Source organism: Lithobates pipiens, unplaced genomic scaffold (genome assembly GCF_037356315.1).
Source record: "Lithobates pipiens isolate NorthernLeopardFrog02 unplaced genomic scaffold, aLitPip1_a1.2 Scaffold_18, whole genome shotgun sequence".
Lineage (NCBI taxonomy): Eukaryota > Metazoa > Chordata > Amphibia > Anura > Ranidae > Lithobates > Lithobates pipiens.
Genome location: NW_027507758.1, coordinates 578,115,169 through 578,131,220, shown reverse-complemented (window position 1 = coordinate 578,131,220; position 16,052 = coordinate 578,115,169). Strand labels below are relative to the sequence as shown.

The 16,052-nt window shown below is 43.8% G+C and overlaps 1 protein-coding gene across 1 annotated transcript in view; it reads left to right on the top strand.

The window, feature by feature from the left end:
* AGBL5 (AGBL carboxypeptidase 5) overlaps positions 1 to 16,052 on the top strand; it is a gene marked incomplete in the record, with an annotated part of 117,930 nt that overhangs the window by 21,579 nt on the left and 80,299 nt on the right. The window contains 2 exon segments of the mRNA XM_077489098.1: positions 11,952 to 12,204; positions 12,984 to 13,155. Of these exon segments, the coding sequence (XP_077345224.1) occupies positions 11,984 to 12,204; positions 12,984 to 13,155 (393 nt within the window).

Sequence of the window (16,052 nt, the reverse complement as noted above, 5' to 3'; positions counted from 1 at the left end):
CGCCCATCTGCAGCCTCATCATTGCCCATCAATGCACCCTGCTCATTGCCCATCAATGCACCCTGCTCAGTGCCCATCTGCAGCCTCCTCATTGCCCAACAATGCACCCTGCTCGGTGCCCATCTGCAGCCTCCTCATTGCCCAACAATGCACCCTGCTCAGTGCCCATCTGCAGCCTCATCGTTGCCCAACAATGCAGCCTGCTCTGTACCCATCATTGTAGCCTCACCGGTGTTGGATTACACAGAGCCGCAATCTCCTATGTACTCAGCACTCACAGCCATGCCTCCTGGCCCTGCTCATATAATAGACGAACATTGGCCCAATGCGTTGCCAGGAAGCGTGGCTGTGCGTGACTGAGCGCCGTGTACACAAGAGATTGCGGCTCTATGTAATCCAGCGGCGCTCGCTCCTCTTCCCTCAGACAGCAGGAATCGGCGTATAACACGAACACTATTTCCCCCGATTTTTAAGGAGGGAAAAGTGCATGTTATACACCAATAAATACAGTATTTCTTTGTTAAACAGGGACATGAGTACATTACTCTTCTGCTTTATAAAATGTATAAATAATTAGCATTTCCCCCTGTGTGCTTCTTATCTAGGCTGTAGAAGATAACGGGCCTGTACCTGACGTGAACAGCGTGTGAGAACACCATAACCCAGCATGTGATGGTGGGTAAGAAAGGGTGATAAAACACATCTACAGTACATTGTCAGTTTTTTTTTATCACTTCCAATAGATAAGAGCCCCTGGAAATCTGTAGTATGAACAAACATAACTGGTACTGCACAGGCTCACTGGTAGAGCTGCGTCTTGTCTTATAGGGGCCGTACACACTTAGGCCTGGTTCACACCTATGCGTTTTTAGTGCTTTTTGCAGATTTGCACTACAGCCTATTTAACATGGTTTCCTATGGAACACGTTCTGTAGTGCAAATCTGCGAAATACAAAAATCACTAAAAATGCATAGTTGTGAATCAGGCCTTAGATAAGCAATTGATTTTTTTTTTTTTCTCCCAATCAGCCTTTTATGATAGGAATAATTGATCTATGATCGATAACCCATTCAGTCAATATGCCACACATGAGGAAGTTGATTTCCATCATTAGTTTAGAGCAGTGGTCAAGTATAACAGCAGAGCCTATGAACCTGGGTGTATGTAGTGTACCCATCCTAGCCACATGCACTGGAACCATAATGCATTGCAGGTTCCCTAGTGACCTAGTTAGGCTGGCCATACACTAATTAATATATATAATATATATATAAATATTTTTTTTATTCAACCTGTTAGCTGAATGAAATATGATCCCTTCATCCACACCCAAACAACAAGGATGGACAAATTCCCCTGCAGGGCTACTGTATTCTGAAAGCCATGGCTGATTGGATGCAGCCGCTGTTTGGCAATTTTTTTTTTTTTTTAACCACTCCCATACCGGGCCTATTCTGTGGTTGACCCTATGAATCATACACTAACAGCACTCTATTGCACAATCTGAGTAATTGCTCAGGTGTCTAACGTGTTAACAACAAGCAAATTTTATTACAAAAAAATAATAAGCCACACGCAGAACATAACTATCATTTTGCAATATAAAAGAGTCCTTCAGGCAGAGAGACGTGTGGATAGAGCTATATCTTCCCCCGTGCGCTTGTGTTTCAAAGGCAGTAGGTGACTGTCCCACACCATCACAGTTTCCACCAATCTGTGTGCCCACATAGATGGCTGCTTACCAGAACACCTCTACAAATGGTCCTGTATAAACTGGGTCTTTCTGTATAGTTGATTCTTCAATGCTCCTTACTCCTCCACACTCTAGTGCAGTATCCTCATTGCACGTAATAATACAAGGGGGCTGGTATAGTGTTATACCTTTTATTAAAATTACCCTCTCCCCCCTTTTTTACATAATGCGCTTACATGTACACATGATCAACAGGCTTAAAAACAAGTCGGCATAGCACTACGAACATCTCACCGCCGACCGGTCTTTGTTTTAAACTGTCTGCTGGTAGAGTCCCGGGATTTGTTTGCTAGTGCCGACCATACACTCTGCGTGACCACGCCCTGACACGTTTCGTAATTACGTCTTCAGAGGGCCCTCTGAAGACGTAATTACGAAACCTGTCAGGGCGTGGTCACGCGGAGTGTATGGTCGGCACTAGCAAACGAATCCCAGGACTCTACCAGCAGACAGTTTAACCACTTTCAGACCGGACCAATTTGCTGGCCAAAGACCAGACCACTTTTTGCGATTCGGCACTGCGTCGCTTTAACTGACAATTGCGCGGTCGTGCGACGTGGCTCCCAAACAAAATTAACGTCCTTTTTTTTCCCACAAATGGAGCTTTCTTTTGGTGGTATTTGATCACCCCTGCGGTTTTTATTTTTTGCGCTATAAACAAAAATAGAGCGATAATTTTGAAAAAAACGCATTATTTTTTACTTTTTGTAATAATAAATATCCCCCAAAAATATATAAAAAAACATTTTTTTTCCCTCAGTTTAGGCCGATACGTATTCTTCTACATATTTTTGGCAAAAAAATCGCAATAAGTGATTATTGATTGGTTTGCGCAAAAGTTATAGCGTTTACAAAATAGGGATAGTTTTATAGCATTTTTATAAATTTTTTATAATTTTTTTTTTTTACTAGTAATGGCAGCGATCTGCGATTTTTATTGTGACTGCGACATTGTGGGGGACCCATCGGACATTTTTGACACATTTTTGGGACCATTGTCATTTATACAGTAATCACTGCTATATAAATGCAGTGATTCCTGTGTAAATGACACTGGCAGTGAAAGGGTTAACCAGTGGGTGGCAGTGTAGGGGTTAAGTGTTCCTAGGGGTGTGTTACTAACTGTGGGGGGGTTGGGCTTTCATTTAGTGTACACTGATCTCTGCTCCAATCACATGGAGCAGAGATCAGCGTCACTAGTTGCTAGGCAGAATGGAAAAATGTTGTTTATACAGCATTTCCTCCATTCGGCCGCTCCGTGAGACGATCGCGGGGATGCCCGCGGCGATCGGGTCCCGCGACCGGACTCACGGGGGTCCCGACCAGCGCGGGAGCGCGCCGGCGGCGGCGCGCTCCCGATGGCACGGCGGCAACGAATATTGGACGTACATGTACGCCAATATGCCTGCCCGTGCCATTCTGTCGACGTACATCGTCGTGCGCTGGTCGGGAAGTGGTTAAAGCAAAGACCGGTCGGCGGTGAGATGTTTGTAGTGCTATGCTGACTTGTTTTCAAAAGGACCTCAGATCTCATATTTGGACTTAAATGCAAAAAAAAATAGTTGTCATTTTGTAAAAAATACATAAAAAATGTGTGCCTTTTATCTTGTAGCTGGCTGAACACAGGGATTCTGGGGTTATGGCAGCTAGCTGCTGCCTTAACAACGACATCCGTCCCCAAAGTAGGGACGTACATTGGCGTGCGGCAGTCTGCAAGTGGTTAAAAATTTCCATAGGCAACACTTTTAAATTTTTAAATTTTTTCTTTTTACAGGTTACCAGTTTAGAGTTAGAGGAGGACCTGGGCTAGAATTGTTGCTCTTGCTCTAACGCACGCAGCGATACCTCGCATGTACCTCACTGGGCACTTAAAGCGGGACTGTACTGGGGAAAAAAATATTAAAAGCCAGCATAAATACTACAGCTGCTGACTTTTAATAAATGGACACTCACCTGTCCCGGGGTCCAGCGATGCCGAGGCCGATCGATCGCTCGGCTGCTGCTGCCACCATTCTAGGTGAGGGAATCAGGAAGTGAAGTGAATCGGCTTCACTTCCCGATTCCCTACTGCGCATGCGCGAGTCGCGCAGCGCAATAGGAATTCTCTGCGCTGTCTCTGAGACCCGTGTGTGTCCCAGCAGACAGCGCGGCAGGACAGGAAATGGCGTAGACTCCCACGGGAGTCTATGCCTGGAAGTGGGTGTAAATACCTGTCTTTGACAGGTATCTCCACCCCCCTCCCCCCTGAAAGGTGCCAATTGTGACACCGGAGGGGGGAGGGTTCCGATCAGCGGAAGTTCCACTTTAGGGTGGAACCCCGCTTTAAACAGGTTTTAAATATTACCTTTTTTTTTACACTTTTTTCTCTTTAAATTTGTTTTTGATCACTTTTATTTCTATTACAAGGAATGTACATGTCCCTTGTAATAAAAATAGTGCGTGACTGACATGTCCTCCTTTATGGAATGAGGTGGGGACTATAAGACCCCACCTCTCTCCTCCAGGCTGCAAAGACCGAGATCAAAAAAACAAAACAAAAAAAACTCTCTGGCTTTTCCAGCTGAGTCCCTGGCATTGTTTACATCCGCCGGCCTTGACTTGACGTCATAACGTCGCACCTGGTCTGCCGAATGTCTTGGAGATGACTGGCGACCATCTGGTCACCATAAATAGCTATGATCAACTTCTGATGGTGTCCGATTTGTTCTCCAGCTTGCCAATCGCACGGGTGAGCCCGGAGAAGCACCAGAGGGTGACGGGAGGGGGGATGTCTCCTCCTGCCACATATAAGAATGATCTTGCGGCTGAATTGCTGCTATGATTGTTCTTGCCGTGCACAGAATCGTAGGCCAAAAAAGATATCTGAATGATGCTTGTAGCTGCACCCATCATTCAGATATCCCCACTCAAAGTCCATGTCCATGGAACGCGGTCAGGTGTAGGCGTGATGATGCGCCGGGCATGTGTCATCACCGTGATTGCCTCAATGTCCTCTAAACGACAAGGTCCTAGTGCTCTAGGTCCAGCAGGTCAAGTTCTAAACCACCAACAGTTGGGAGGAATGCATCTCCAGAAAAGAGCATTACCCCAAGCGATCGAAGCTGGTAGCGTTTGCTTAGTGGAAGGAGAAGCTGGAAATTGGAGAGGGAATGAGGACCAAGAACCAGGTCTGGGGACAGGACAGCACAAGGTGGTACAAAAAAACTGGGGTGGCACCAGGGGCATCAACCCCCAGTGAATACCCCGGGGCATCTGTGCAGTCACCCAAGGGCTCCGGCTTGGTGGAAAAACACTTCATAATATAAATGGCACAGACAAAGGGGCAAAATAGCACCCAGTCTAGTATATACAAATTTAAGAGACACTTATGCCGTGTACATGCGACCGGACTTTTCGATGTACTAGGTCCAACAGTCTTCCCGACGGACGTTCGGCGTAGTTCCGGCAGACTTTATGAATGAATGGACTTGGACACACACAATCACACCAAAGTCCGAGGGATTCGAACGTGATGACGTACGATGGGACTAGAATAATGAAGTTCATAGCCAGTAGCCGCCCTAGCGTTGGTTTTTGTCCATCGGACTAGCATACACACGAGCGGATTTCTCAGTCCGGCAGACTTCCGGTGGGAAAATTTAAAACTTGTTCTATTTCTAAAGTCCGCCAGATTTTTGGCAAGCAAAGGTCCAATGGAGCCCACACACGATCGAATTGCTGTCAAAAAGTCTGGTCGTGTGTACGCGGCATAAGTGTTAAAAGGGGACTATTTGACACTAGACATGTGCACTGACAAAAAATTTTATTATTTTTTTGAAAATTCAGATTTTAGATTTTCCGAATTTTTGAATTTCCGGAAATTCAAAAATCTCAAAAAATAAAAATTTGAAATGACTAATAACTAACTATTAAATTATAGCTATTGGCATTTCCTTTCAAATTTGGCAGTTTGTGAACGTAACGAATACAAATTTATCTGAAGTTACGAATTATCCGAATTAATGCTGCATTTAAACAAATGAAATGGAACAAATGAATAATAAATAATAATAAAAAGGTTTTATTATTCTTATCATCATTATCAGATCGTTCCATTCCATTCTTTTAGATACGGCATTCGTTATTTCAGATAATTCATACTCGTTACGTTCACTAACAGCCAAATTTGAAAGGAAATTCCAATACCTATAGTTGTTAGTTCAGATTTTCATTTCTTATTTTTCGAATTTTCAAATTTCCAAATTTTCGAAATTCCTCATTTAGAATTTTTGAAATTCAGAATTTTTTAAAAATTCAGAAATTTCGTTATGAATGAATTTGTGAAAATTCGTTAAATTCAGAACTAAACAAATTGCGCATGTCTATTTGACACTAGATGGTCATAACCACACACATACACATTTAAAATAATCCAAAAGGCATAGACCATGTATACATAATTAATTACAAATGCAATACATAAATCTATGCAAAAAGAAAATCCATCTGAGAGTAGAGTATCAAGTCTGTAAACATTTTAAGGAAAATCCCTACCTAAACAGTAAAAGGTAAATAAAATATAAATATTTTTTAATGTTTATTTTGATGCACAATGAAGAATATGAGAGAATGGAGAGAATGGAGGGAGGGAAGGAACAAACAGGACTCGGAGATGACAAATAATTTGTTAGAGGACAAACAAACGACTAACTTACAATCAATTGGTCAAAACCGATGTCAAAGAGCCCTGAGCGTTTGTGATATCTTACTAGTGTCATTGCCTCTAGGGGGTAGGTATAGGTAATCCCAGAACTTCACCTATACCCGATTATGGAGTATGTATGACGTGCTATATGATCTTCCATTGTGTGACTGCTCTGTGTCTGGGCTGTCATTAGTTCTTTGTTCTTGGTAAGAATAGGGTGTTTGCATAGTGCTTAGCAGCGTGGCTTTGAACTATTGGAAATCCTCCCATGAATTTGTATGTTTTTTTTTGTTTTTTGTGTGATGGTTCCCAGGGAGCATATTGGTATGGCAAGGTAAACACAAAATCATGATGTTCAACAAGTGGATTTTGTTTTCTAAAATATAAGTTACATCGCTCCAACGACTTCATTCATTTAAAGTTCCATTCACACTTGTGCGATTTGATTTCCAAAGTCACACTCTATTCTTTTCATTAGCACCCATTCAAATTGATGTGACTTAGAAAAGGTGCCTGCACTGCTTTTTGGTGTAACTTTTGATGCAACTTTAATCCATTGAGCATAAAGTTGGATCAAAGTCACGCTCTAAAGTCCCACTGGAAATCTTGGAGACGCGCCAATGTCTTTATGTCTAGTACACACGATCAGAAAATCAGACTAAAAATTGTTATTTCGGAGCGATCGTACAATAATCTGATATTTTAGTACATGGCTTTCGAGAGTCGATCACCACCATTCATGCAAAATTAGCCGAAGGGACAAATGGAGAAATATCGGAAGAGCAAGACCATGAATGCCTGGAAACTAAAGAATACATTACAATACAATGCAACACATTACATCACTTCTGAAGTTGTATTCTGTCGTATGAGAGTTTTTCCCGGTAGTCTTCCAGGACAGCCCATGAGAGAAGCACCTCCTCCAACAGAACCAAGAAACACATTACCAATAAACTTTAAAAGGCAGTCAGAGACAGTTTTTTGGTTGTCTCTTGGCAGCTCAAAGTTTGAGCTTCCATTAATTTTCTATAGAATTAAGGTCTAGAGACTAGCTAAGCCACTCCAAGTCCTTATTGTGCTTCTTCTTGAGCCACTCCTCTGTTGCCTTGGCCTTATGTTTTCATGCTGAAAGACCCATCTTCAGCCTTCTGGCTGAGGGAAGAAGGTTCTCATCCAAGATTTTACAATACATGGCCCCATCCATTGGTCCCTCAATGTGGCAAAGTCGGTCTGTACCTTTAGCATAGAAACCGCCCCAAAGCATAATGTTTCCACCTCCGTGCTTGACTGTAGGGATGGTCTTCTTAAAAGAAGAAAAAAGACGATCATTCGTCCAATATCCTCAGAGTGTGTGTGTGTGTGTGTGTGTGTGTGTGTGTGTGTATAAGGCTTAACCCTTTTACTGCCAGGTCTGTACAGACCTGAAAGTGGGGGGCTTCACACAATCTGGTGGCTGCACTGAAACTGACAGGCAGAGTCTTACATGGGGGACTTTTTTGTCCTCACGAGATGGGGGGGGGGAATGAAGTGTACATTTTTTAGTTATTTAACAAAAATAAATAAAAGAAATTACACCCCAGCACATAAAATCCCCGCCAAATATTTTGAGCCGCCACATATACTGACATGAATGCATGCGTTGGAGGCACCTAAGTGTGAAAACGTGGATTGCGATGCACATGTTGCATATCGCCACGCACACAAAAATAATTCTAGCACCAGACTTCCTCCAACACTAATCTGATACCTATAATGGGGCTTTTGATGCGTCGCCTATAGAAAATATAAGGTACTAAAGTTTGTCGTGATTTCACAGGTGTACGCAAATTTTAAGGTTTAGCATGTTGGATATCCATTTACTCAGCGTACCCTTGTCTTTTATATATTATGAAAATTTTGGATGATTTATTGCATTTGTTTGCCCTAAAATTCACTTTGGTGTGTTTTCTACTGAAATTTTTGCAGTAATATTGTGTGACCTAAAAAAAAAAGAAAAAAAAAAAGTGGAACTACCACTATTATTTTATTCTATAGCTTATCTGCTTTGAGAAAATATGTAATTCTTGGAAGTTTTACATCATCTTCAGGGCTAAAATAATTTTATTTAAACGTGGGCAAAAAACACAAAAAGTCTGGCAACGAAAAGATTAAGCAGTCCTTGACTGTCCTCCGACTTTATTAGCTGCATGCTGTCAGATTAGGCGACCCGTCAATGTGTAACAGAAGTGATGTTCCTTCACCGCCATCATGCTCCACCCAGAACTTCTCCACAGTAAGGATAGAGTGGGAAGGGGTGTAAAGACATATTCAGTGACACATCGCAGTTTGCTACGGAAGTGACATTCCGTCGCTACCATTTTGCTACACCCCACACCCCGTCCACAGTAGGGATACACTGAGAAGGGGGAAAGCAGACATGTAGCCCGGAAGATGAAAGCGGCCAACTAGCCTGGAAGATGAAAGTGGCCAACTAGCCCGGAAGATGAAAGCGGCTAACTATCAAAAAAAAGTACCTGTTCCAACAAATTAAATAAAATTATTTTAACCAGTTGAGACCCGCGCTATAGCCGAATGACGGCTACAGCGCGGAGCTCCTTTTCCGGGACTACGTCTATTGATGTCGTCCCGTGCAAGAGTGGCCTGCGCGCCCCCTGCTCTGTGATTGGCGAGTCTATGAGACTCGCCTGATCACCGATCCGAGCAAGGGGTCGATCCCGACCCCTTATCACGTGATCAGCTGTTAGCCAATGACAGCTGATCATGTGATATAACGGAGCCGGTAATCGGCTATTATTCCTCCCTGTCAGTGCCACCCAGCAGTGCCCATAGTGCCACCCAGCAGTGCCCACAGTGCCACCCAGCAGTGCCCACAATCTGCCTCAACAAAGGTGCTGCACCCCAGTGCCACATATCCGTGCCCAGCAGTGCCGCCCAGCAGTGCCACCTATCAGAGCCACTTATCAGTGCCCCTTAGTGCCACCCATCTGTGCCACCCATCCGTGCCATCTTATCTGTGCCCATCTTTGCCCATCAGTGCCGCCTTATCTGTGCCTATTAGTGCCGCCTTAACTATGCCTATCAGTGCCCACCAGTGCAGCCTATCAGTGCCGCCTCATCAGCGCACTTCAATGAAGGAGAAAAATGACCTGTTTGCAAAATTTTATAACAAACTATTAAACATGATTTTTTTTTTTTGCATCTTTTTTTGTTTAGCAAAAAATAAAACTCCCAGCTGTAATTAAATACCACCAAAAGAAAGCTCTATTTGTGGGAAAAATATGATAAAAATGTCATTTGGGTACAGTGTTGTATATAACCCAACAGTGAAGAACAAGGGTGCTCAATGTTGCATGAAATTTAACATGAACCCCAACATTGAAACTAAATACATTAACAGCATATACTAATACAGTGTAATAAAGAAATGTGTGGTAACACATTGTGTAGTAATACATTAACAGCATATACTAATACAGTGCAATAAAAATATATGTGTAATAACACCAGTTAGTGTAAACAAGCCCTATTAAAATACTATAATCTCAATAGTTCTGGTGCTCCAAGAAAAGACATACAAAAAAGCTGAAAAAAGTTACATAAACAGCTGATATAATGACATTATAAAGTCCTGGTGAATGAATTCAAAACCACCATGTATCCACGGTGACTTGTCCAAATTCTAAACCAAGTGTAAACGTGAAACAGAAAATAAAGTACACCACCACCGTGTAGATAACAGTAGCTCCTTACCAGATACCCCAGTAAGGAGTGCGTATCTTAAAGATCAGGTCAGAGTATGCGTACGTGTGACACCCCAGGACGACGTGAATTTTTCACGAAACGCGTTGGGTGGTGTGACACGCTTTTTGCCTCATCAGAAATTGTAATAGAAGAGGATATCGTTTGGAGTTTGCGATCGGCCGACGCTTTTCCATTGATGATATGCCCTGTGTCCATTTACGCTTGTAAGTGCACTTCTTTTTATGTTTATTTTATAATAAATGGTTTTACACTATTTGGAGTGTCTTTTCCTTCTTACGGTGGACCATTTTTCCTCTTGGTTGGAATACATTTGAGTTCGGCTCCCGAAGTTTTTGGCCCTTTGACGATCCGAGTTTGACGCATACTCTGACCTGATCTTTAAGATACGCACTCCTTACTGGGGTATCTGGTAAGGAGCTACTGTTATCTACACGGTGGTGGTGTACTTTATTTTCTGTTTCACGTTTACACTTGGTTTAGAATTTGGACAAGTCACCGTGGATACATGGTGGTTTTGAATTCATTCACCAGGACTTTATAATGTCGTTATATCAGCTGTTTATGTAACTTTTTTCAGCTTTTTGGTATGTCTTTTCTTGGAGCACCAGAACTATTGAGATTATAGTATTTTTTAATAGGGCTTGTTTACACTAACTGGTGTTATTACACGTATATTTTTATTGCACTGTATTAGTATATGCTGTTAATGTATTACTACACAATGTGTTACCACACATTTCTTTATTACACTGTATTAGTATATGCTGTTAATGTATTTAGTTTCAATGTTGGGGTTCATGTTAAATTTCATGCAACATTGAGCACCCTTGTTCTTCACTGTTGGGTTATTTACACCTTAATATCAAACAATAGGGATTGCGCAGTTCCTTTTCTCTTTTTTTCTAATTTACATATATATAGTATTTTTTGGTATATATTTTGAATTGCCGCATCACACAACCTTCTGGTTTTTCACTGTAGCGCAGATTTCTTTTTCTTTTTCCTACAGTGTTGTATGCCCGCGCAATTGTCATTCAAAGTGCATCAGCGCTGAAAGCTGAAAATTGGTCTGGGCAGGAGGGGGGTTTAAGTGCCCAGTAAGCAAGTGGTTAATGAAGTGTCACTTGTGCTGGCTTCAACTATCCCAGTTGAAATTTTTAGTCTTCTGAAGCGGGTATGTGACACATGTGAAGGGTCGCTTACTAGCCAAAGTCGGGTAGCAGCATTGCATGTCATTTCAACACTCGAGCTACCAGTAAAAGTATATTGCCTCTTGTCTTTCAGGCATTGCTTTTTTAAGTTTTGGCCCTGTATTGATGGGGTCACTGTAAAGCAAAAAAAAAGCAGTCCTTAAGCTCCAGTGAAGTGGCTATTCCTAGGCTGAGAGCTGGATTCAGGGTGGATCTTCTGTAACAGGCAGGAGGAAGCATTTTCTAGGGATCACTCAGACTGTACAATGTAACTATGCAGCAAGTCCTAAGGTGAGAGGCAGAAGCAAGGACTGACTTGTGTCTTTTACACAAAACCTGAAACGTACAGAAAAGGCTACAGCACAGGCATCAGGATTGTGACACCTAACAGAAGGGTTTTAAGCTAGGAGGTAGATGCTACATTTTCTCCCAGCCAAATATTGTCCCTGTCATATGTGTCTTTGATGTATTGGGGTGAATGGACCTTGTTCTTTGGAAAGTGATTTGTAATCCTATGAAGACCACAAACAATTTGTATACGGAGTTCTCCTTGTTTTTCAGAGAATGCACTCTCCCGCTGCTACCACGAAGTGATGGAAGTCCGCTGCGGGGGGTTACTCTTCAGCTCCAAGTTTGACTCTGGAAATTTGGATCGGGTAGAAAAAGTCGAGCGATTGGATGCAGATGGCGAGGGTCAGAATTCCAATGGGGCCAACAGCACAACGTTTGGTGGGTCATCGCAAACTTCGGACTATGAGTTTAATGTCTGGACCAAACCGGACTGTGCGGAGACGGAGTACGAGAACGGAAACCGGTACGTGGGCTGAGAGGGGCGATCATCTATAATACTGTACCTGGAGATCTGCTTATATCATTTTTACTTGGAATATATAATGCTGCTATTATCTCTGCTCTGATTAGGAAAATACATAACATGAGCATACGTTCTTTCCTCTCGCTCCTTTGCTCTCACTTTTCTACCTCTCGCTCTTTTTCGTGCTCTTTCTCGCTCTCCCTTGCTCTCTTTCTCGCGCTCTCCCTTGCTCTCTTTCTCGCGCTCTCCCTTGCTCTCTTTCTCGCGCTCTCCCTTGCTCTCTTTCTCGCGCTCTCCCTTGCTCTCTCCTTTCTCGCGCTCTCCCTTGCTCTCTCCTTTCTCGCGCTCTCCCTTGCTCTCTCCTTTCTCGCGCTCTCCCTTGCTCTCTCCTTTCTCGCGCTCTCCTTTCCTCTCTCCCTTGCTCTGCGCTTTCCCTCGCCATCGCTCTTTCCCTCGCCATCGCTCTTTCCCTCGCGCTCTCTTGCTCTGTATGTCTTTCTGTGTGCATCTCTGTCATGCCTGTGCCTTTCTTCCTAGGGGGGTCTTTGTCATATCTGTTTTCTGTTTGTGCGTTTGCCTGGGTCTGTCATGTGTGTGTCTCATGGCTGTCTTTGTGTGGGGTGGCATTTGTGTGTCTCTGTCATGTCGTGTGTGTGTCTTTCTTTCTCTTGGTTGCTGTCATGTGTGTCGTTCTGTGTTGTGCAGTCCTTTTTTATGCCTGATTCTCTGTATAGGAGATGTATGGAATGGTCTCTGTAACATCTTTTGTTTTCTGGCAGGTCGTGGTTCTATTTCAGTGTACGTGGAGGAGCTCCGGGAAAGCTTATTAAGATTAACATCATGAACATGAACAAGCAGAGTAAGCTGTATGCACAAGGCATGGCACCATTCGTCCGCACTGTCCCTATTCGTTCACGCTGGGAGCGTGTCCGGGACCGACCCACCTTCCAGGTACAGACCTCAAGTTACTTGTCCTGTCCAGACAATCTCTGTTCAATCATGTGTCGCAATCCCTTCTGGTGAGCTTTCATCAACTTATGTAGGTTAAAGAATTGGTCTAGGCATCTTTTACGTTATTTCTCTACCCAAAAAACATTTTTATTACTCCATGTGACATCATCGACAGACTTGTAAAACTCCTTGCAGGAGCAGGTAAACTGCTGGGGGGTCAGTTTCTATTAACATGGGCACAGCCCACAAAACGACATCTCCCAAGACTCTGTTACCCGCCAACTGCGTGGAAGGCTCTTGAGAGTCAAGGTATCAGCATTGTTTTGCTGAGAAAGAAATCAATGTGTACAGGCAGGAAGGGACAGAGAGGGGAGGGAGGATGGGGCAACGTTTGTGGGAATTTTACTGTAGCATTGTTAAAGTGGTTCTAAAACCTAAACATTTTCTACCTTTAATGTATTCCTTGAATTAAGGTAAAAAATGTTTTTAAGCATCAGTATTACCCCATCACTTCATTCGATCCAGCGCTGTGCACGTCTCCAGCTCTTCTCTCCCCCCACTTTGTCTTGCTGGTTTAGCTAGGGCACCGGTGTAGTGTCATATTTTGCTCCCCATCATAGAATGCTCCGGAAGTGATGTTGCAGCCAGAAATTTTGCACTACGCATGCGCGATGCGTTCCAAAGGATTTGCGGCAATGCAGACCACTGAAACCGTCAGATTAAGTCACAGAAGTGACATTAAACTTTAGACGGAGCGGAGAAAGAGCGGGTAACTGTGGCTCGGGGAGGGGATTACCTGTACTATGTGGATTCGGGGAGGGAATTATCTGATGGTTTCAGTGGTCTGCATTGCCGCAAAGCCTTTGGAACGTGTGGTGTAAGTGTTTGGAACGCATCGCGCATGCGCAGTGCAAAATTTCTGGCCGCAGCATCGCTTCCGGAGAATTCTGCGATGGGGAGCAAAATATGACACCACACCGGTAGCCATTGGCTCCCCCTGCTATCAATTAAAGCCGGTGACAAGGGATCGCGGGGGCAGGGCCCCGTCCTGCTGTCTGTGTCAATGGACGTAGCAGTGTGGCTTGGGAGTGAGCACGCACAAGTGCGAGCATGAGAAGTGGCTTCCCGTGGGGCCACTGGAGAAAGGGGGGGGGGGGGGGCCTGAGAAGTGTAAGTTCAGAGCTCCTCTGTGCAATTCTATTGCACAGAGCAGGTAAGTATAGTAGAGATGTTTTGTGTGTGTGTGTGTGTGTGTGTGTGTATTTCATAAAAGAGTACACCCCTCGTGGTTTTTGTAAATTATTTTATTCTATCTTTTCATGTGACAACACTGAAGAAATGACACTTTGCTACAATGTAAAGTAGTGAGTGTACAGCTTGTATAACGGTGTAAATTTATTGTCCCCTCAAAATAACTCAACACACAGCCATTAATGTCTAAACTGCTGGCAACAAAAGTGAGTACACCCCTAAGTGAAAATGTCCAAATTGAGCCCAAAGCGTCAATTTGTGTGGCCACCATTATTTTCCAGCACTGCCTTAACCCTCTTGGGCATGAAGTTCACCAGAGCTTCACAGGTTGCCACTGGAGTCCTCTTCCACTCCTCCATGATGACATCACGGAGCTGGTGGATGTTAGAGACCTTGCGCTCCTCCACCTTCCGTTTGAGGATGCTTGGCCAGTCCATCACCTTTACCCTCAGCTTCTTTAGCAAGGCAGCGGTTGCCTTGGAGGTGTGTTTGGGGTCGGTATCATGTTGGAATACTGCCCTGCAGCCCAGTCTCCAAAGGGAGAGGGTCATGCTCTGCTTCAGTATGTCACAGTACATGTTGGCATTCATGGTACCCTCAATGATCTGTAGATCCCCAGTGCCAGCAGCACTCATGCAGCCCCAGACCATAACACTCCCACCACCATGCTTGACTGTAGGCATGACACACTTATCTTTGTACTCCTCACCTGGTTGCCACCACACATGCTTGACACCTTCTGAACCAAATAAGTTTATCTTGGTCTCATCAGACTACAGGACATGGTTCCAGTAATCCATTTCCTTAGTCTGCTTGTCTTCAACAAACTGTTTGCGGCCTTTTTTGTGCATCATCTTTAGAAGAGGCTTCCTTCTGGGATGACAGTCACGCAGACCAATTTGATGCAGTGTGGGACGTATGGTCGGAGCACTGACAGGCTGACCCCCACCCCTTCAACCTCTGCTGCAATGCTGGAAACACTCATATGTCTATTTCCCAAAGACCACTCTGGATATGATGCTGAGCGCGTGCACTCAACTTCTTTGGCCGACCATGGCAAGGCCTGTTCTGAGTGGTACCTGTCCTGGTAAACTGCTGTATGGTCTTGGCCACTGTACTGCAGCTCAGTTTCAGGGTCTCGGCAATCTTCTTCTAGCTTAAGGCATCTTTATGTAGAGCAACCAGTGGCGGTGCATCCATATGGGCACCACTGCCTCTATGAGTAATGGATAGATTCATGCATTGCATGAATCTATCCATGGATAGATGGTGCCTGAATTACAGCAGCCGGGGTGTTTTGTGAAGCACCTGATTAGAGCCATAGGCTCTAATAGGCTTCAAAATAGATGACCTGTGAGCGCCATGATGGGCACAGTGGCTGCATTTGTTTTAATTTATTTTCAGAATTTTTCAGTTTGCTCCAACAAAAATTTTAACCACCAGCCGCCACTGAGAACACCAATTCTTTTTTTTTTTTTTTTTTTTTCAGTTCCTCAGAGAGCTCTTTGCCATGAGGTGCCATGTTGAACTTCCAGTGACCAGTATGAGGGAGTGAGAGCGATAACACCAAATTTAACACACTTGTTCCCCATTCACACCTGAGACCTTGTAACACTAACGAGTCACATGACATCGGGAGGGAAAAT